This window comes from Centropristis striata, chromosome 2 (genome assembly GCF_030273125.1).
Source record: "Centropristis striata isolate RG_2023a ecotype Rhode Island chromosome 2, C.striata_1.0, whole genome shotgun sequence".
NCBI lineage: Eukaryota > Metazoa > Chordata > Actinopteri > Perciformes > Serranidae > Centropristis > Centropristis striata.
In genome coordinates this window covers 41,836,281-41,858,792 of record NC_081518.1, presented here as the reverse complement: position 1 = coordinate 41,858,792, position 22,512 = coordinate 41,836,281, and the positions used below count along the sequence as shown (strand labels likewise).

General features: G+C 37.3%; 3 protein-coding genes across 3 annotated transcripts; 1 reads left to right on the top strand and 2 right to left on the bottom strand.

Annotated features, from left to right (window-relative positions):
- Window positions 1-371: 371 nt before the first annotated feature.
- LOC131982120 (E3 ubiquitin-protein ligase TRIM39-like) lies at window positions 372-1,997 on the bottom strand. Its single transcript, XM_059346692.1, has one exon. It carries the CDS (start codon window positions 1,995-1,997, stop codon window positions 372-374), a length of 1,626 nt encoding a protein of 541 aa, XP_059202675.1.
- A 3,713-nt stretch (window positions 1,998-5,710) lies between these two features.
- slc7a6os (solute carrier family 7 member 6 opposite strand) lies at window positions 5,711-13,829 on the top strand. The gene is made up of 5 exons (XM_059351603.1): window positions 5,711-5,964; window positions 8,891-9,217; window positions 11,190-11,396; window positions 11,598-11,730; window positions 12,881-13,829. The coding sequence occupies exons 1-5, from the start codon at window positions 5,776-5,778 to the stop codon at window positions 13,012-13,014; spliced, it is 990 nt and encodes a 329-aa protein (XP_059207586.1). The 5' UTR covers window positions 5,711-5,775; the 3' UTR covers window positions 13,015-13,829.
- Window positions 13,830-14,524: 695 nt separating this feature from the next.
- slc7a6 (solute carrier family 7 member 6) lies at window positions 14,525-22,226 on the bottom strand. The gene is made up of 9 exons (XM_059351628.1): window positions 21,683-22,226; window positions 20,426-20,551; window positions 19,743-19,887; window positions 19,012-19,135; window positions 18,232-18,335; window positions 18,057-18,153; window positions 17,153-17,302; window positions 16,210-16,393; window positions 14,525-15,365 (listed from the first exon to the last, which is right to left on the bottom strand). Exons 1-9 carry the CDS (start codon window positions 22,170-22,172, stop codon window positions 15,298-15,300), a joined length of 1,488 nt encoding a protein of 495 aa, XP_059207611.1. The 5' UTR covers window positions 22,173-22,226; the 3' UTR covers window positions 14,525-15,297.
- Between the last annotated feature and the right edge of the window lie 286 nt (window positions 22,227-22,512).

The following is a 22,512-nucleotide window of genomic DNA, read 5'->3' as shown; positions in this document are numbered from 1 at the left end:
AAAAAAGACACAAAATGACCAAAAAAAGACACAAATTGACCAAAAAGGAAACAAAATGACTAAAAAGACAAAAATTGACCACAAAATGACAAAAACAAGACACAAAATGACCAAAAACCCCCACAAAATGACATTAAGTGACCAAAAAGACAAAAACACATTAACACTTTAACACTTTAACACAGTGGAGACAGAGCTGACTTCCTAAATGATTTGGCGACCCCCAGAAATCATCTCGCGACCCCAATTGGGGTCCCGACCCTAAGGGTGAGAACAGCTGGCCTATAGGGCTTCTGTAGTTAAACAACGTCCATTTTAAAGTCAAACCAAGTGAACACGTTTGGTGCATTATGGGGGTTTTCACTCAGTTTTCAATCAGTGTTATGGACAGCAGCGATCCTTAGAGGAGCAGAGTTATCACCGCCATCATTGAAACAGGGACTGAAGGACGGGTGGAGTTTGTCAGTGAAGGAGCAGCCAGTGAAGGAGTAGATAATATCTGCAGCTTCAACGTCATAAAAGGAGACCAGACCGTCTTCATAATCCACAAACACTCCCACCTTCTGAGGCTGGGACCTCAGAGAGAGCAGGACATCAGGGTCGGCCAGAGCTACGTACTCGTTTCCATTCCTCAGCTGCAGAGTCCAGTAACCGCACTCCGGGCTCGATGTGAGTTCTCCTTTCCTGCTGGCCGATGAGCTGATCACTCCTATATCCCATTTAGTTTTGTCTTTTACTTCGACCTCATAGTAGAATTTGCCAGAAGAGAAACTCTGCTTTCCCAACACAATGACACAAAATGAAAACCTCTCTGGGTTGTCGGGCAGATCTTTCGCCTCGTCACTGTGACTCACTTGTTTCCCGTCGTCAGACAGGATGAGTTTAGGATGTGCCGTGTCCGGATCAAGAACCACATCCACTGCAAACCGCTGCACCCTCTTCAGCTCGGCTTCAAGCAGCTTCTCTATCCTGTTATCGAGAGTCTCTTTAAGTGAAGCTACAGCTCTTGCCACAGTTCCCTCATACGAGGGCAGAGGAACGCTGATGTTGGTCAAGTCCTTTGTGGGTCGAGATGCATTCAGGGACGAGAAGCTTTGGATGAGGTGAAGGTGATCTTTGGAGCCTGACAGCTGCTTCAACTCAGCTTTCCTCCTCATCAGCTCAGAGATCTCCTGCTCCAGCTCTCCGATGAAGTCCCCAACTTGCTTTGCTGTGTTTTTCTGCTTCTTATTGATCTGTTCAATGAGCTCGCTCAGGCCCGTCTCAACAAACTGTGTCAGAGCAGCGAGGACCTGAACGCCATCTGCTGTCTCTTTGTCTGCTGCCCCCTTGCTGAGGTTTGCTGCATGTCTGAGCTCCTGTATCTTCAGATGTCTCTGTTGGATCAGCTGCTGAAACTCCTCCTCTGTCTTTCCCAGCTCCGTCTTTTTTCCCTCAGATTCTTCTTCCAGAAGGACGACGTCATGTGTTGCATGTTCTGACTCTGCACAAAACTGACATGCACACACCTGGTCGGTCTTGCAGAAGAGCTCCATGAGTTTATTATGCTTTGTGCACACCCTGTCTTCTAGGTTATCCAGAGGATCAATGAGCGTGTGTCTTTTTAGGCCGGCTACTGTCTGATGTCGCTCCAGGTGAGTCTCACAGTACGAGGCCAGACACACCAGGCAGGACTTTGAAGCCTTCAGTCTGACCCCGATGCAGACATCACAGGGTACTTCTCCTAGTCCGGCCTCCTCTAAGGCTTTCTTTAGAGCTGACTGTCTGAACTGAGACGCCATCTCAGATATGAAAGTATTTACATGCAACTCAGGCATTTTGTCAAAAAACTTTTTACACATGGGACACTGGCCTTTTCTATTGATTCTCCAGTTTTCAGTGATGCAGTTTTTGCAGAAGTTGTGTCCACACGGGATGGTGACGGGAGAGGTGAACACGTCCAGGCAGATGGAGCACAGGAAGTGATCCTCAGACAGCAGGCAGGCCGCAGATGACATGTTAAACACACTGAGAACAAAGGAAGGATGAGAAATAACAATGACAGCACTGAATTCTTTAATACTTGTTTGAAGAATATCAATGTTGAGTTTTTAGAATATTATAGCTTGTAGAACCTGATAATATTAAGTTATAAAATGATCACTCAATCACATTGGAAATGTATTTAACCCCAATATTGTATTAACTTCACCAATAATGTAGCTAATAAAAATATTCTTACTGCTGTATTGTAACATTTTTTATGAATACTTAATTATTATTATTATTATTATTATTATTATACTTTTAATTATTTATTATATATATACCGTTCAAAACAATATCTCATTGTACACAAAAGAAACCCAGAATGTGTACATTGTATAATAGTTTAACTCTATGGAGTCTTATAGGGCTATTTTGTCCATTTTTTAATCCTTTTCATGTCTTTTCATGTCTTTGTAAGTCATTTTGTGTCTTTTTTGGACTTTTGTGTCTTTTTTTTTGGTAATTTTGTGTCTGTTGTTGTGTAATTTTTAGTTATTTTGTGTCTTTTTTTTGGTCATTTTGTGTCTTTTTTTGTCATTGGTGTCATTTATGTTTCTTTTTTGTGTCTGTTTTAGTTATTTTGTGTCTTTTTTTTGTCATTTTGTGTCTTTTTTTGTCATTTTTATGTCTTCTGTGGGGTTTTTTTGTGTGGTTATTCTGTCTTCTCATTTTGTGTCTATTTTTGGTCATTTTGTGTCTTTTTCAAGACATTCAAAGATTTTGAATGCTTAAATATCATCTTTGCCATTCTTTCATATGCTAATGTGACCCTCTGATTAAACACTGGCCCCTCATTGGCCCCCACAGTAAAATTGGTCTAGAACCGCCACTGATTTCAGGTGGTCATTTTTTTTTTTTCAAAACTGACAATATTATATCTTTAATGGATAATACAACAGTATGGTAATTTTTTTCCACCATTTTTTAAAAAAAAATCAGCCCAATTTTCCATGCACTTCTCTTCACAAACAGAGACTGGTCTAGAAGCCACGCCCACCGGCAGAAACTCTCAAGCTCGGTAAAAAATGACGTTTACGTGTCTGAAGCTTACGTCAGAAGTCATAAGGATGCGATATCCTGTATTCATTATTTGAATATGCCACGTAACCTGCACCTTAACTCCAAGGTAAACAACACAACCGTTTTAAATAAAGTAAGGTAACGTAACATTGGGGCTTTCCTCGGACTCTCTATGATTACCTACAAAAAGTAATGCACTGAAATTATGTAATTAATAATGGTATCCCTCGAAATGTTGTTCAGTAACGTGGCGACTTAATATTAAAAGCAACGCAGGCAGTATTTCACCCACGTTACAGAAGTGGTGTTTTGAAAGGTATTACATTATCTGTAACAATGTTATTACAATATCAGTTGGGGTTCAACCTACATTATTGGTTTCATCATTATATTAGGCTATTTATGACATTTGAGATCAGGTTAATTGCACATTAAATTACATTTTCAGGTTCTACTGGTTATTTGGATTGACTGTCAGAAATGGTGACATATCAAAGTAATGTTCCAAATATGCCCATGTTATGTTGTTGAGAATAATTTGCACTTACCAGTTTATGCAGCCCACTTTAAGACTTGAAGAATTAACTTCTTGAATAATGCCGAAAGAACCAAATTTCTGTTTTTCTTTGTAGAAATGGAGACTGCAGACCATCTGTCACCCCAACACAGCTGACTGACAATGTGTGTGTGTGTGTGTGTGTGTGTGTGTGTAGGGAGGGGGTTTAAGTGTGGCTCCACCTCTTGAGTGATGAGGTTAAACTGGTTATTTGACTCTTTCCTGAGACCAGTGACCAATGACACTGCAGTCATCCGAGCTGTGGTGACCTCAGTAGTGGCTATGGTCATTGTCCCAACATGCACAGAATGTTTACAAAGCACGGTTAAACTGCTGAAGCTGCAGTGTTACACCAAATCAAGAATATGGAGGTAACAAGTCTGAGCTGAAAAGACAGCGAGTCTCAGCACATGATTCAGGAGACACAAATAAAGAAAGATACCTTCACATATAAGATTTAAAATTGGTGAAAATTTGAGCTAATAAGTTCCATAAGTGTCATACTGAAAATCTGATCAGTATTTTTCTAACATTTAAATTATGCTCAAAATAATAATTCCACTTGACTATATTGAAATCATAACTTTTTTTTATTTTTTTACATTTATAACAGAGCATTTAAAATGTATACATATAATTTCCCACACACTAATAGCTGCTGGCCAATGACATGAACTGGTCTAACTGATTTGTGGACTGGACTTCCTTTAGGGCAGAAACTTTAATGATAAATGATGTGAGATGCGATATAAAATTAAACACCCGGATAACATAAAGGGAAACAAAGTACAATACTACAAGCCTTTTTAATAACTTGTCCATCTATTTCATATTTTAAATTAATTTAGGCTTTCTTGAAACAAACAATAATGAAATATAAATAACAATAGCTACTCATTTAGCTTTTGAATGTCATTTTCTAATTTTAAATTGAATTTGTTGTAATTAAGCCATTGTTATTAAAATGGCAGAGTCCAGACTTCCAAGAATTAGCTTATTGAATAAAAAGAAAAGAAAAGAAAAAAATGATTATATTTATATTACATGTGTTTGCAATTATATTTATATGAATGTGTCTTATAAACCTGTACGGAGATAAAATTCAATATATCGGTTGGGCTACATTTTTGTGAGCGAAATATGTTGGATGAAAAGCATTAGAAAAATCGAGAACAGCAATTACTAGCAAGTTATTTGAAGGGAAGAGCATTATTATTATTATTATTATTATTATTATTATATATTTTTTGAACAATGTTTTTATTAATTTTCAATAAGAACATACAAAACACATCAACACTCACCACACTAGCAACATAATGAAAAGCAGGCGGACCCCGCTGAACACACATACACAAAAAATAAATAAAATAAAATGAATAAAAATGAAAGTAAAATAAAAAAGTGTGTGAATATAAAATAACAATTACAACAAATAATAATAATTAAAAAAAATATGCTTACATTATTATTTTTATTTTTGTTATTTATTTATTTTTATCAAACAGCAATACAATGCAAAGTTACAAAGAAGAAGAAACGAGTTACCGAAAGATAAACAATGCAAAAAATAAAATAGAAGTAAGTAATATTTAAAAAATAAAATAGAATAATAATTAAATGGAAAAGAATGAAAAAAACAACAACAAATAAATAATAAAATAAACAGTTGCAAGATTACATGTTAAAGAAATTAAACGCAGCTTTTTTGTTTTGTAGACAGGAGAGAGTTGAGATATACTGTTCAAACTCTGACTTCAACAAAAATAAATTAGTTTTTTTATTTGAAAAACTTACATTTGTGTATGTGGTTATTATTATTATTATTTTTTTTTTTTCAGATCTTTATTTAAGAATGAAGGAAATACAGGCATTCAGTATATAAACAAGATATACAAAGAAAAATGTCAGTAACAGTAAGTCTAATACAGTGTATAAAAATAAAATAACATAAGGGTATAAGGTGCTTCTCCTATATTATTCTAGGGCTTCTGAAAATACATTTTTAGTGTAGCAGAGTGCGTTCACATTTTTTATTTGACTTATTATTATTATTATTATTATTATAGTGCCGTGCTGTGACGTTTGTGGTACCCGGAAATAAAGGCGGAGCTCTCCATTTTTCTCCCTGCCAGACACAAACCAGACAAACTCAGACACAGAGGGACAACATGGACCCAAACACGACGATCCTGCGAGTCAAGAGGAAAAGGGGGACCGACCCCGCGGATGCGTTGTTGCTTGCCTGCAAACGTATCCGACCGGAGACGTCCCAGAGCTCAGGCGACACGGTCCCGGAGCCGAATGAAGCCGAGGTGGAAAACTCTGTCTTCAAACTCGTGGCGACCGTAGCGACACAGGTGAGAGGAGAGGCCCGCCGCTAGCCGTTAGCTCACTGTTAGCTATCTGTTAGCTCAGTAATGTTAGCTCACTACTGTTAGCTCACTAATGTTAGCTCACTAACCGTTAGCTCGCTAATGTTAGCTCACATAGTTAGCTCAGTAATGTTAGCTCACTGATGTTAGCTCACTAATGTTAGCTCACTACTGTTAGCTCACTAATGTTAGCTCACTACTGTTAGCTCGCTAGCCGTTAGCTCACTACTGTTAGCTCGCTAGCCGTTAGCTCACTACTGTTAGCTCGCTAGCCGTTAGCTCACTACTGTTAGCTCGCTAGCCGTTAGCTCACTACTGTTAGCTCGCTAGCCGTTAGCTCACTACTGTTAGCTCGCTAATGTTAGCTCACTAATGTTAGCTCGCTAGCCGTTAGCTCGCTACTGTTAGCTCGCTACTGTTAGCTCACTACTGTTAGCTTGCTACTGTTAGCTCACTACTGTTAGCTCACTAATGTTAGCGCAGCAGCTGCGTCTGGAAACGTTTGTTAGCTTGTCGGTACAAACGTACCAATGACGTAACGCTGACCAACTGAAAACAAACTGAATTTAACTGCTTATATTGTTGGAAAACAACGCGTCTGTCGTGCTAGTTGTTGTTAGCATAATACTCCGTTTGGGTAACTCTATGAGCTAGCATTAGCCTGTGCCACCGTTAGCTCGTTTTGTTGATGTTGATGACGTAGTTGTGATATGTTTGAAGGCCTAAAAAATCCCATGACTCAAATTAATGTCAGAGCCGTCGTAGCTTTGACACAACAACGTAAACACGCTTTGATTTTAATGCACAACAACACAAACAAGCCTCATCCATCACGAAAGCTATGCTAATTAGTTTAGCAGGTAAACATGTTTGGTATATCGTCACACTGTTAAAATAATCTCCCAAGTCATTTTTTGTCAACATTTGTTTTTTTTTCCTAAATCATCTCCTAATTGCCACCTATGGTAAAATCACCTACATCCTCAGTTGATCAGATCATGTGATTTTTATTTTTTATTTTAAGATCATCACTTCTTTGACAATTTGCCACTTTCATAGTCATCAGATAAGAACCCAACAAAGAAGAGCTAGAGGGAGATTGTTTAGTTATCAGTTTAGTTTATTAGTGTTTTATTGTTGACACTAATATTGGCAATACTCTAAGGTGTCTACATAAGAGTGACATGAGCGTGTCATAAACATTAATGACACTTTGAAGTAACATTAATGCTCATTATACGTGTCATGTCATGTTTCTGACAGGCTTGTGTGACTCTTATGTAGACACCTTCAAAATAAAGTGTTACCGTTTCTTGCTTAAGTCACAAAGGCATGTTCAAAAAATTCATTCAACAATCATTTATTTCTCTTAAGTTAGTTTATCAGTGTTTTATTGTTGACACTAATATTGGTAACACTTTACTCTAAGGTGTCTAAGTAAGAGTGACATGAGCATGTCATAAACATGACATGGGATGTGTCATGAACATTAATGACACTTTGAAGTAACATTAATGCTCATGATACTTGTCATGTCATGTTTCAGACAGGCTTGTGTGACTCTTATGTAGACACCTTTAAAATAAAGTGTTACCATTTCTTGCTTAAGTCAAATGCATTTTCAAAAAATTGCCTAAGTAATTTATTTCTCTTAAGTTGCATAATTTACACACAGTGTTATTACTATGGCAGTAGTCAGCCTTTGTTACATCCTTTTTGAGTGAAATGATCACTAAATGTCATATGTTATACTTTTGGTGAAGTTTTTTGTGTTTTCTGCAAAACTTGAAATAATGAGTTAGGCGATTATTTTAACAGGGTGACAATTTTGATAAAAGTGAATATGATTGTGGTCTTTTATTTAGATGTTGTGATGCTAACCGGCTTATGTGTGTCTGATCACTGTGACATTTCACAAAAACCGGAATGTTTTCATTGATGCACGGTGGATTGGGTTTGAAAAGGATGTTTGGGTGGTGAGATGTTTTACAGGATTCTGTTGGTGCCTACTTAATTTTCGACTCAGACCGGCAGATAAATAGATGATACTACTTAATTTATTCAGAGGGAAAATCAGGTATCCAGTAGCTAATACAGCAAATTCGGAGGACATACTGTCCAGTAGTGCTGCACGATTTGATGAAAATGTGCGATTGCGATTATTGTGGACTATATTGCGATTTGCTGTATTATAAATGAATGGTGTCATAAGTATACTTGCTTGAATATCAAGGACAACAGAAAATTACAATAGTTTGTATATTTCTCAAGTCAAAACATACAAATATGACACAAAAAAATACAAAACTTGAAGTTTACAGCACTGTATTTTTTTCCAAATAACTTAATATGAAAAAATAAATAAAGTTTGAAAATAAAGGTATTTCTGCAAATTGCAGAAATCATTACTGTAAACTCAAATGCATTTCTGCTGGCATTTATGTAAACTTATTAAGTACTACTGAAACTGAAAACTGAAAAGTTCCTACAGTACTCTTGAAAAGAATAAGGGCATTTCTGCAAAGTACAAAGGTAGTAGCACTAATTGTAAACTTAAAGACCATTCTGGTGGCATTTTGGTAAACCTGTCCAGTAAACAAATGTCAAATGTCATAGATCGAAAATAGGTTACAGTAATTTGATATAAAATTTGAGAATTGGGACAATAATCACTGAAATAACTATATAGAATATGAGATGGTGAATAGTAATTATCTATAATAGGTACTGTAGAGCCTGTCCTCAAACTAAATGTGGAGAAGTGTGTTCAGAAGGTAAAATATGGACTAATATAGCCAGTAACTGTAAATACATGTTTTCAAAGTAATTCCCTTCAACTTCTAGGTTTCATAAAGTAAAGCCAAATGTTTTTTCATCTTTATATGTAAGAGTCCCTTTGATTTCCCACCAGGATGCTCCTGTTCAGACGCAGGTGCGACAGGCTTTGGCCCGGCCTCGTGTGGCCCACGCACTGCGCCCCTCTGCTGCCAGTTCACAACGGATAAACGGGGACCTGCGGAGCACGAAGTGGAGCACCCGAAGGGAGGAACGCTACAGAATACTCGCCAGCCACCGCGCAGGTCTGTCGAGCCAAGCGGAGCAGCAGACTCCCCAGATAGAAGCCTCTGAGGGAGCAGAGGAGACTGTGAAGGAGCAGGACAAATGTTTGGGTCTTGGTGCGATCCAGGTGGTGGATCTGGTGCATGAGGATGTAGAGGACCAGGGTAAATCTGGCAAGGTGAGTTGAGAGTAAATGTAGTCGGTTAGAATGAGTATTATTAGGGTATATGTCTGTAGTAGTAGTAGTAGTAGTAGTAGTATCATCAGTTTTCAGATAGATAGATTACTTTATTCATTCCCGAAGGGAAATTCGGTTGTCACAGCAGTCCGGTATTCAAGTACGATAAAATACAATAGAATACAATAAAATACTGAGGTAGCATAAATAAAAACAACAATAGGAAAAAAACACAGAATAGAACAAGGACACTTAATAAGTTTAAAAAAAGCAGATCAGTTGGTAGGTTGGCAAGATGATGGTAATTATAATTATACTGATGATATGATGGCAACAATGCTATAGTGACTAGACGGTATATAATTGTAATAATAGTACAGTATATAATATAATATGTAATAATAAATAGTAACAATATAAAATAAAAATAAATAAAATATAAATAAAATAGTATGATGTATATAATATATAATAATAATAATAGTACTAGTAATAATAATAATTATAATAAAATAAGGCCGGTATAATAATTATAGTAGTATATTACAGTATATAGTAATAATAAGAATAGTAATTTCAGCAACAGTATATATAATAATAGTAATAACATTAATAACATAGCAAAGTGTCATATTGTTTATTAAAATTGATACTTACAAATAAAAGGTACAACAAATCTTTCAAAGACTACATTCAACAGAGTAATTAAGTGTAAAACAAATTGACCTGTGAAGCCTAAAATAAATTTGCATTAACCTGACAACTTCACAGTCTGCTCTCTGTCACTTCATCCATAGCCAGTATGTTTAACATAGCCATACGGAACTTGTTGGACTAATATCACATCACTGTGCAGATTCAAAACAAAGCTAACCATGTCTTGCAATTAGGCTTGCCCAGCTACATGTCTTTAACTTTAACTTAAAGCTGAGAAACATTGACTAGAATAGATTGTCCCCAAATGCAAAGAAGAAAGGCGTTTTATGGAACAGTACTGTGAGAAATGGAAGTAAATCACAATATCTCAATTAGTGCTGGTGTCTTATTATGGGGTAATACCTGGTCCTATTACTCACATTTTAATGGGGTAATGCCTGCTAGTGGAGGGGATGGGTTGTATTGAAGTTGGTGCTGAAGCAGCTTTCTTCAGTGTCCAAATACTACAAATGTATGATATACCAATTACCAACCTTTTAGTTTGCCCATTCCGGTAAGCATTAACTGTATTTTAATTTATTTCATGCTTTAACCTGTCTGCCATAACACAATGCTTACCTCCCTCATCTTAGTCAAAATCCTGGGGAGAACCCTCTAATGAAAGGTTAGAATTATTAAGAAAAGAGTGGTAATTACAGTGTGTGTATATATATACGTGTGTGTATATACAAATTATTTATTTATTTCCAGCAAATTCATTTTGTCTACTTATGTTAGATTATGTTGGATGAAAAGCATTAGAAAAATCGAGAACAGCAATTACTAGCAAGTTATTTGAAGGGAAGAGCATTATTATTATTATTATTATTATTATTTTTATTATTTATTTATTTTTATCTAACAGCAATACAATGCACAGATACAAAGAAGAAGAAACGAGTTGCCGAAAGATAAACAATGCAAAAAATAAAATAGAAGTAAATAATATTTAAAAAATAAAATAGAATAATAATTACTTCTGAATATTGTTCTTAGTTTCTTTTGTTCAGACAAGGGTAAGTAGGAGATGTTTTTTTACCTGACATGTTTCAACTGACAACTTCAGTCTTCTTCAGAGGTGTCAGCTGATCGCTGTGACGTGTCTTTTTGTGGAGTTTGTGATTTTATTTGTTTGTTTGTTTGTTCAACTCCGTCCTACATGGTGTGTTAACTGCCTTTGTTAACTGGTTGGTGGTTCTAATTCAAGGGGCTAGGCAACATCTGAAAGTCTAAAAGCCTCAGCAGTGATTGATTCCCTCGCTCTGTTTTCTTTAAGACGCTGTCCTCAGACCCAGAGGTGATCCTGTGTAACAGCACCAAGATGCTGCGCGAGCGGCTGAGCATATCTGGAGAGAGAGTCGGGGACGAGCACCGGGAGCAGGATGAGGACTACGTCTATGATCTTTACTACCAAGAAACGGTCACACCAGGGTGGATCCAGGACATCCTTTCTGTCAGGGCCTACGCCGACGAGGGAGAACTGGTGTGTGTGGATGGATGGACGGACAGATGAATGAGTGCTGGAATCGGAGTGAGTGAATGAAAACATGGGTGAAATAGAAACTAGACATGGGGAAAACGAGGGCTCTGAGTTCACACCTGCAATGTGCAAACCGCCTATGAAATTATTTGAATAGATAAAAACGAATATTCCAGATAAACGGGTGTCTGTGGTTTATTCCAGGTTCCTGACCTTGTGGTTCATGAAGAAGAGGTGTATGAAGATGAGGATGATGAAAACGAGGAAGGCAACTGGAGGAATGACTACCCAGATGAGGAGAGTGATGCAGACAGTGACCGAGAGGAGCGATATGGTGGTGAGTATTTATTAAATTATATCATTGAGGTCTGTGTAGGTTTGTCCAAAATCCCTCATTTCTCTCTTTAAAAATTGTATTGAGAATATCGTTCTTGCTCATGCCTGAAAGGAATGAATGTCATCTATTATATGTCTAGTAGTGTATTTTTATGTAGTTATTTTTTGAAGAATGTGGAACTGGATTCGACCATCTTAGCTTGCATATTTGTGTCACATAGTGCAAGTTAACAAGAAAAATAACAGGACTGTTGTGCAAGTGTCACAGACTTGTGAACTTTGGTTCCACATTACATGCATCAATCTTCAAAGCATGTATTCTGCATGCAGATGTGTGCATCTGACCGTGACCCCTGTGACTGTTTGGTACGATTACACAAGCCATTAGAGCTCTAATGAGAAGTCTGATTTGTACTTTTTCTAAACTCAGTCTACATAATTTAACCCTTTGATGCACAACATATGGACAACACTTCTAATGCACAACATGGGTCAAAAATGACTCATTCATCCAAATTTGATTTAAAATTAGATGACATTAGATGATATAATAATAGTAATTTGTTTCAAATAGTTACTTTCCACACTCATATATTTAATATATTTAACATGTTTATGTATCATTTTGTCACACACATACAGTGTATCTGAAAGGTTTTCACAGCGCTTCACTTTTTCCACATTTTTTTATGTTTCAGCCTTATTCCAAAATTGATTAAATTCATTTTTCCTTAAAATTATACACACACAATACCCCCATAATGAAATGTTTTGACCCATGTTGTGCATTAGAAGCGTAGTGATACAAAAAGGGTTTTTATTCAAAAAGTAAGAAATAAAAAACTAAAAATTAGGATGTATGATGATCAAAAACAAGTTGATTGAGGAAAACCTGGAATACTGAATGATGAAATTAATTTATTGCAAAAATATAGAAAATTAAAACCTCAGTCGGGTCACTTTAGACCATGTTGTGCATCAAAGGGTTAATACAGTTTTGCTCTGTGAAAAACATATGTCAGTTTACTACAAGACTTAAAAGAATCCATGCTTTGCAATGGTGCATTACTGACGTGTGGCTATAGTTCCAAATGTTGGTCACTCCTTCATTCATGCCATTAATTTGCTGATGTTGTGGGTCATGTCTGCAGGTTACTGGGAGGAGGAGCACTCCTACAGCCGGAGGAGCTGGGGGCAATACCAGAGGGAAGTGCTGCATGAGCAGGGCGGCCGTGGTGAAGATGAAGATGAGGATGAGGATGGAGACAAATATAATTCCGATTGATCTGTTAACCCTCGCTTGACGGTGGATATTCTCCATGTCCTCTCCATGAAAAACGCCACACTCTATTGACCTCTGTGTAGCTGAGATTGGAGGGAAACTACAAAATAGAAACCTGAGAAATGTACTTCAAGAAATCCCATCTTAAAGTGTAGCAATTAAGGTGTAGCACTCATCAGATTTAATTTGAAAATTAAGTTAAATTGAATGAAAATATCCTGTTCTTATTGTAATACCTGTAACACCATTCTGTATGTCTAAAAGAAGTTGAATTTTATGTACAAAAGTATTAAAAATGTCACGAGTCACAAAGCTTTTCAACCACTAGTGGTTCAGAACATTGCATACATACCAAATATCAGTTAACATTTTTAAGGTGAAACCCATCTTTATCTCTGCTACACAGATGGTAAAGGAGTGTGTGTTATTTCCAGAGTGTCTTTTTCTTTTTACTGTGGTGGAGTGAATTTGTGTGTGGGTGTTTGTTCAATGTGGATGTGTGTTAAAAAATGTTGCACATTAGTGTGATATGCCTCGTATGCTTTGTGCTGTTAACACTTCTGTTAGTGAGACGTCTTGGGCTGCGCGTGGTTGCAATTTAGAGTGCATTTTGTGCATGGTAGAGTGTGTAGGTATAATTGTGTGTTAGATTTTTTGCATAATGTGAAAGCGTGACGCATATGTTCTGTTGTGGATGTGAGAGTTTGGTTCAGAAATTTCCCTTTGAAGTTCAGATTGTTTCTCATGAATGCCTGTTGAATTTTGTAAATATGTAGATGTGTATAAAAAAAACCCTTTCAAAATAAACTTTAAACATCTCGGTGTCAATTTGTTCTACATGATAAACACAAAAGATCAGTTTGGGTAACATATCAAAAATAACTTTATGCTATCCAGCTATTGTGGGGGGTTTACAGTCTATCCACTTCAACAATATATTCTTCTTGCACAAAAAGTGAGAAAAGAAAAGACTCTTTTGGAATGTGCACTTTTAAGTTGTGTGTCTGCCAGTCCAAACTGTAGACGCGTGTCTTTTTTGGGTTTAATGTCAAAAACTAGTTGTAGTCGGTTTTCTACATCTTGCCAGTATTTATCAATATATCTACAAGTCCAGACACAATGAATAAAACTCCCCACCTCGACATTACACTTAGTGCACAGTTCTGATTTACTGTTGTCCAGTTTGTGTCTAAACTGGGGGGTTATCTGTAAACGGTGAAGTAAGATCAGTTTGGAGAATTAACCTAAAATGTAACAATAAGAGATCAGTTTAGTAATCCACAACTAAAGATTAAAGCCTACAAGTTTCAGTAAAAGGAAGTTTATAATTCGTTTTATAATGATCAGCAACGTGGTTAAGAACTTCAGGGGAAACAATAACTTAGGAGATTTTTCTAATTCAAACTATTTGCAGATTTAGAGAAATAATTAGTACTATAACATACCTAAATTGCAGTTTTAACAGTCTAAACATCTATTGATGTCTTAAGTATGGCACATTGAACACTATAAATAATTAGAAATGTATTTATTGCCACACAGTTTAAAGCCATTACAAAGAAACAGGAAGGCTACAGCTTCCTACAATACTAGTCAGAGTGGGTTCAGCAGACAGTTAATCCACTTCAGCCACCACATGAAAATAAGTTTTCTCAACATATAAAAGTTAAAATGCAAGACAAACGTGACAGACAATGACACCAAAAGTACATAAAGGCAATAACATTAGAATGAGGACTCAGTCTTCACATAGCAGCAGAAAAAGAAAATGTTTTCCCTTTTTTTCAGTAAGGAAATTAACATGAGACAATTTATATATTTTTTTTCAATTCTCAGGTGAGGTTAAGCACATTCACACATACTGCACACAACATGGGTTAAACCTATATAATTATTAAAAATGTACTTGCATCATTATCAGTTCCCTGGGGTCATGTGCAGCACCTGTATGACCTCACAGGTGCATAGTGTTTCAAAGGCATATATACATTCACCTGTGGAGCTAACAGGGCGAGTTATAATCAAGGTCATTAAATACTGTGATGAAGAATTTCCACAATATGCAGTATAACAGTACGGTCTATCCTGTCTTTGAATGTCCTTATATTCCAGGATAAATCTGCAGGTGAACATCTGTGGCAGCATTTTCAGAGTTGTAAACAAGTCAGTGGAGTCCTGAGAGCTTCAAACATGGTGAGCGGTACGATAAAATCCTTTTGTCACACACCCAAGAATCCCTCGTCTGACTGTCAGCTGCAAGGATACAGAGACTGCTGAAACAAGATGCTATTCACTCTTGTCCAGCTCTGTCAGCACACAGTAGCAGGTGTACTGGGTGGAGTGAGTCAGAGAGCCTGCAGGAGGAGACAAGAACAACATGTTAACCAGCTGTTGCTGACAGACGGTGGCGGTCCTACACAGGGTCCTAGAGGGGCCACTGGCCCTGTAAAGAAGCCTGTGGCCCCTGTGTCAAATCAATAATAAAATGATCAATTTATAACAATGAACAATGGAACAATTCTAACCTTTTTTTTGTTCAAACAATATCTCATTGTACACAAAAGAAACCCAGAATGTGTACATTGTATAATAGTTTAACTCTATGGAGTCTTATTGGGCTATTTTGTCCATTTTTGAATCATGTCTTTACATGTCTTTGTAAGTCATTTTGTGTCTTTTTTGGGTAATTTTGTGTCTGTTGTTGTGTCATTTTTTGGTCATTTTGTGTCTTTTTTTGTCATTTTTGTCTTCTGTGGGTTTTTTTGTTATTCTGTCTTCTCATTTTGTGTATTTTTTTGGTCATTTTGTGTCTTTTTTTGTCATTTTTGTCTTCTGTGGGTTTTTTTTGTTATTCTGTCTTCTCATTTTGTGTATTTTTTTGGTCATTTTGTGTCTTTTTTTGTCATTTTTGTCTTCTGTGGGATTTTTTTTGTTATTCTGTCTTCTCATTTTGTGTATTTTTTTGGTCATTTTGTGTCTTTTTTGGTCATTTTGTGTCTTTTTCAAGACATTCAAAGATTTTGAATGCTTAAATATCATCTTTGCCATTCTTTCATGTGCTAATGTGCCCCTCTGATTAAACACTGGCCCCTCATTGGCCCCCACAGGAAAATTGGTCTAGAACCGCCACTGCTGACAGATGGTGAGGATCGATGTAAATGACGTGAAGTGTCATGTCTGGAAGAGTTGAACACTCACGCAGTAGCTTGGTGATGACTGGTGGCCGTTTGGACTCTGGTAGATAGACACCCAGGAAGTAGACCGGGACCCCTGACAAGGCGATGGCGATGCCAATCAGTGAATTGATGGTGTCGCTGTAGAGAGGAACTGCCACCAGGAAAATAGCACACATGCAGAACACCACGGGGTACAATAAAGACAGCTGTGGAGGGAGGAATCAGGAGAGACTGTGAGCTAGAAACAGAATAAAAACACCTTGTATTTTAATACTTAAGTATTAGCAATAGGGAGTGTAGAACCTGATAATGTAATAAATTCCCGATAATGTAATAACCCCGATAATGTAATAAAAATCTGCACTTGAGTCCATTGAAAATGTAATAAAACCTGATAATGTAATAATTCCCGATAATCCAATATGGCCGAAAAACCCCATTGAGGATGCACTGAGCTGGGATTGGCCCAAGGGTTCCAGTGATACATCCTTTGTGAAAAACGGATGAACGGGTCAAGTGAATAAACATTCAACTTTGACCTGTTGGTGGCGCTAGAGCTCTTGAGCTAGAGTTGCCTACACAGTATCACCACTTGAACCCAAGTAATGGGTGGTCTGCTGTTAAATTATTACAATATTGGGGAATTATTACATTATCAGGACTTGCGAAGGCTAACTTGATAATGTAATAACCTCCCATTAATGTAATACTTTATTACATTATCGGGCAGTTATTACATTATTAGGTTTTATTACATTTTCAATGGACTCAAGTGCAGATTTTTATTACATTATCAGGAATTTATTACATTATCGTGTTCTACATGGAGTTTTAACTGGCTATGAAACATGGATCTTCATGAGCTATATTAGCAAACAAGACCATCAGTGAAAAGATCGGCTATTTCTCTAGTTATTCTTAATTCCTGTCGCCACAATTACACTGGTGTGTTTAGCTGGTCTCACCTTGAGAGGTCTGGGTCTGTCCGGCTCTTTCCAGCGGAGGTAGATCTGCCCTGCGATAGACAGACCCATGAAGAACCAGTAGCTGAAGCTGTAGTAGTTGATGAGCTGGAAGACGTCCTCCACCGTCAGGTAGATCAGTGACATGACACACTAGGCAGAAACAGTGAGAGGAAACAAAAATAGTTAAAAAGGTGTCAATGAATGTACACTGCAACATCTTCACCTCTGATTTTTATTCACCTTTGCGGGAGTAATAGAAATTCTCAGATCTAAGTTGTTTGATATACTATGGTTGACTAATAAGAAAATAAGTAAATAAATAATAATACATATTTATTTGACATTAAGTGGCTATATATAGAGATACAATTTCTTATTTTTGAAGTGTTGAGTATCAGGGGAGAGGCCTAGATAAGTATTTTATACTTCAGTCTACTCCCTTTTTTTTCCGAACCAAAATTATATAAGGAAATGCTTAGTGAATGTTAAGTTAACTGGTTCTTATTTCTATCTTATTACTTAAACGGGGCAAATGCATGTATATGTATAGGGCTTTATATACTGTATGTGTGTAAATGTTTATATGTTTATGTACAACCGGTAAATTGTGTCTATGTGAGTATGTGTATGAATATGTATATGCATCTAGCCTACGCTGTTGTAGTTTATGTTGTTTTTTTTTTTTCGGTTTGAAAAGAAGAATTAATAAAAAATGAAAAAATTAAATGAAAATAACTGAAAGACTTAAGAACTGTTAAATCCATTAGTGGGTAAAGAGTTGCCAGATTTTAGCCTCCATTACCACCAATAAAGTTTTTTGCTGAAGGCTTCACCTCGAAGCATTAAGTGAAAGTTTCCTGTTTTGCCTCTGTTACAATTAAATGTAATTGATGCATTTTCATACATTGAAGAGCAGAGCAGGGATTGGAGTGAATCTCTGGATGTGGATCATGGACAGAGCGTCTGGGAGGTGACCCTCACGAGAGCCCACAAAGAACAACCTGGACACAACAAACAGGAATTAAGACACATAATCACAGTGCTGCTACTGTGGGTTACTGTGTGTGTGTGTGTTCTACCTGGAAGCAGCTATAATGGAGGCGTTGAGGCCTCCATAGCAGGACAGAGCCACAGCAATGGGGATGGTCCAGCTCATCACACCAAGAGTATGATCTGCAAAAGTCTAAATCAGACCAAGGTTATTATAGTTAACGAAAACTAACAAAATAACAAAAACTAAAATTGAAAAAACATTTTCGTTAACTGAAATATAAAATAAAAACAAGAGTTTTTAAAAAAACGATAACTAACTGAAACTGTATTGTGTGGTTACAAAACTAACTAAAACTAACTAAAATTATAGTGAAAATGTCCTTCGTTTTCATCTTTGTCAACTTTTTTCATACATAATTCAGTGTTTCTATTTCAACATGCAACACACAGTGAATATGTTTACTGAGACTGGGATGTTTACACTTCAACCAAAATACAAAACACCCCGAACTGTAAGAGTTAATAACCTTATTGAGGCTGAGATGGATAAACCAAAGGAAATGAAGGCACATACCCATTACAAAAAAACTAAAACTAACACTAAAACTAATAAAAACTAAACTAAAACTAAGCATTTTAAAAAAATAAAAACTAAAGTAAAACTAGCAAACTCCCTCTAAAAACGAACTAAAACTAACTGAATTTGAAAACAAAAATTCACAACGAAATTAAAACTAAAACTAATGAAAAATCCAAAACTATTATAACCTTGAATCAGACAAAGAAACTAGTTTAGCACCTTTTAGAACACTCACATGCATCAGTTCTCCGTCTCATCAGCTTATTAGTTAGTTTATTTTACCCACCACAGCTACTGCATCACTGGCCAGTATAGCGCTATTGTCCAGAACAGCATAGTAGGCCACATTGGTGAGGATGTATATGATGGTGACAATGGGCATAGAGATGGCGATGGCTAGGGGAAGGTTCCTGGAACGACAACATTGGATCATTACCAGGATGATTCAAAAATACGGTACTCAGCCTGTTTACAGAGAAGGGCAAAAAAAAGGAAAAGTTACCTTTCTAGGTTTTTTTTTTTTTTGAAAAATCTTTTTATTGGCATTTGTAATTAAACATAAAACAGGTTACAGATTCTGTAAGTGTACACAATAACTCCCCCCTTCCCCCCACCCCACCCCATTGTCCCATATCTTCTACAAAAAAAAGGAGAATACAACAGAGAAAGTAATGCAATAAGGAAAACAGGAGGAAAAAAAAAAAGGTAACAGCTGAATCGACTGCTAAAATAAAAAAAAAGACTATACATATAAAAAAAAAGACTATACACATACACACATACATACACATATATACACATATATATACATATACATATACATACATATACATACACATATACATACGTACATACATACATATATACACACATACATACATACACATATACATACACAAAAACACACATATACATACCTATAAAGTATATAAAAGAAAAGAAAAAAAGAAAAGAAAAGAAAAGAAAAAAAACTACTCAGCTTGTTTACAGAGAAGGGCAAAAAAACGTAAAAGTTACCTTTCTGGGTTTTTGATCTCCTCAGTCACAAAGTTGAGGGTGTCCCACCCAGAATAGGAGAAAAGTGCAGAGTAGAGCGCCAAGGCAATGTCTCCAGGATCTGTAGACGATCCCTGAAAGGATGATTCAAAGTTGTTTGTGTAACCTAAAAGAGAGAGAGACAATCAATGAAACTTGTGCATTTGTGGCCAGTCACAACTGTTGTTGGTCAGTCCTGAAACATCATCTGTTGTTTGTCGATGATATCAAACTTTCTATAAATTCAGTATGTCAAGTATGGACTGTTTCAGCCAAGACATTATATCTATATCTATATTATATCTGGAAGCCAATTTCTGTCATTGTGATGAAAAACAAAAGCATTATGATGAGAAAGATTCTCAAAATAATGAGTTTTCGACATACCAAGTCATTATTTCCAGACATGCAAGCCCTTATATTGACAGTTTCTCATTATTTTAATAAGGTTAACATTGTAATCTTACAGGAATTAGTTTTTTTTAGTTTTCATCCATTTCCTTCTTTTCTCTGGTGGAAATGGGCTTCCATGCTAGTAGGACTGAATACAGTACAGTTCATGTCTAACTTTGTGAGCCAAGCATGTTAGAGCCTGTGGCACCTATAACAGCCATGGTATACAGGAGAAGAGTATGAACAGTCAGAGCTGTAATGAGCCCACTCACCCTGGCTGAGCTTGATGATGCCAGTGATGATGATGACGATGAGGGCTGCCACCTTGGCGTAGGTGAAAACATCCTGCACGCGGGTTCCCCACTTCACATAGGCAGAGTTGATGAATGTCAGTAAGCCTGGTGGTAAAGGAGAGTTTCTATGAGTTACATCTGGAAACATCTGATCAACATCACACCCATCCTGGCCTCCTCCACTAGCTGCCGGTGCACTTTAGGGTTCATTTTAAGATTCTTTTATTTGTTTTTAAGTCTTTAAATGGCCTCGCCCCGCCCCGCCCGACCTCTCTGAGCTCCTCCACCCCTACGCCCCTGCACGTTGCCTCTGGTTGGCCGATCAGCTGCTCCTTATGGCAGTAGTTCTCAACCTTTTTGAGTCACGACCCCCAATTTAACATGCATGTTGTCCGTGACCCCCGCTCACTGAACACAATCTCACACGCACAGTTCAGATCACCCAAAAAAGAAACAAAATGACCAAAAAAGACACAAATTGACCACAAAATGATCAAAAAAGACACAAAATGACCAAAAAAGACACAAATTGACCACAAAATGATCAAAAAAGACACAAAATGACCAAAAGAGACACAAAATGACCAGAAAAGACACAAAATTACCAAAAAGACACAAAATGACTAAAAAAAGACACAAAATTACCAAGAAAAGGAAACAAAATGACCAAAAAAGACACAAAATGATAAAAAAAAAAGACACAAAATGACCAAAAAGACTAAAACACATTAACCCATTAACACTTTAACACAGTGGAGACAGAGCGGGCTCCAAAATGATTTGGCGACCCCCAGAAATCATCTCGCGACCCCAATTGGGGTCCCGACCCCAAGGTTGAGAATAGCTGCCTTAGGGAACTGAGGTCCAGGCGTAAGCTCAGAGGGGACCGGGCTTTCTCTGTCGCTACTCCCAACCTTTGGAAAACCCATTTTTATTCACTGGCTTTTAACTCAACATGAGCCTTTGCTCTGTTTTATTTTTTGTTTTTATTTGTTCTTTGTGGTTTTTTAAAATTAAGATTAATTTTAAAATTGAGATTAATTTTAAAACCCACTTTTATTTACTGTTACAGCATGAGACTCGCTTTGTTTTAGTTGTTTTTGCTTGTTCTTTGTTTTTATTGTTTTTTATTGTTGGTCTGTCCTGCCATGTACAGCACTTTGTATCAGCTAACACTGTCTTAAAGGGCTCTATAAATAAAGTTGATTTGATTTGATTTAGATCAGACATACTTACATATACAAGCTGCAGCGATGAGCCTGGCTGCTGCGTACGGTGGCTCACATGTTGGGAAGAGCGGCTGCACCAGGTAGTTTGCAAACGTGATGGCTATGACGGCCTGGCTGGTCGGCTCAATGATCAACAAAGATGTCCACAGGCGGATGAATGCAATGAAGCCGCCAAACGACTCCAGGATGTATGCATAAGAGGCTCCTGACTTGGTGATGGTGGTGCCCAGTTCGGCATAGCAGAGGGCCCCCACCACAGAGAACAGCCCCCCGATGGCCCAGATGACCAGCGACAGCCCGTAGGAGGCGCTGTAGATCAGAACGCCCTTTGGGGAGACGAAGATGCCGGAGCCAATCATGTTTCCGACTATGAGGCTGACTCCATTGAGCAGTGAAATCTCCTTCTTAAGCTGCATGCTCTCTTTGGGGGGCTCCGGAGAATCGGAGGCATGACCGGCACTGCCGTTCATCTTCTGGGATCCTTCGTGGTCAGCCATGGCGCCGTCTCAGAGCCTTAACCAGCAGGAGCTGAGGTGGACACTACAGTCCCTGTGTGGTGACCTCTGGAAGAGTGAAATATTTAGAGAGAAAAGAGAGTCTTATTTCATCTTAAATGTGTCAAACACTGGTGAAAGAAAGGTCATGGCTGGAGCACAGAGTCGGCAGGGAAACAGGAAAGAGGTTTTGGATGAACAGATAATAGGAAAAGGACAATGAGAATGGAAACATTAACTGCAGAGGCAGATAATATAATGATATGAGTAAGACACAAGATACATCGGAAAACAAAACACTGTTGTGTATGTCAGCTATTCTCAACCTTGGGGTCGCAAGATG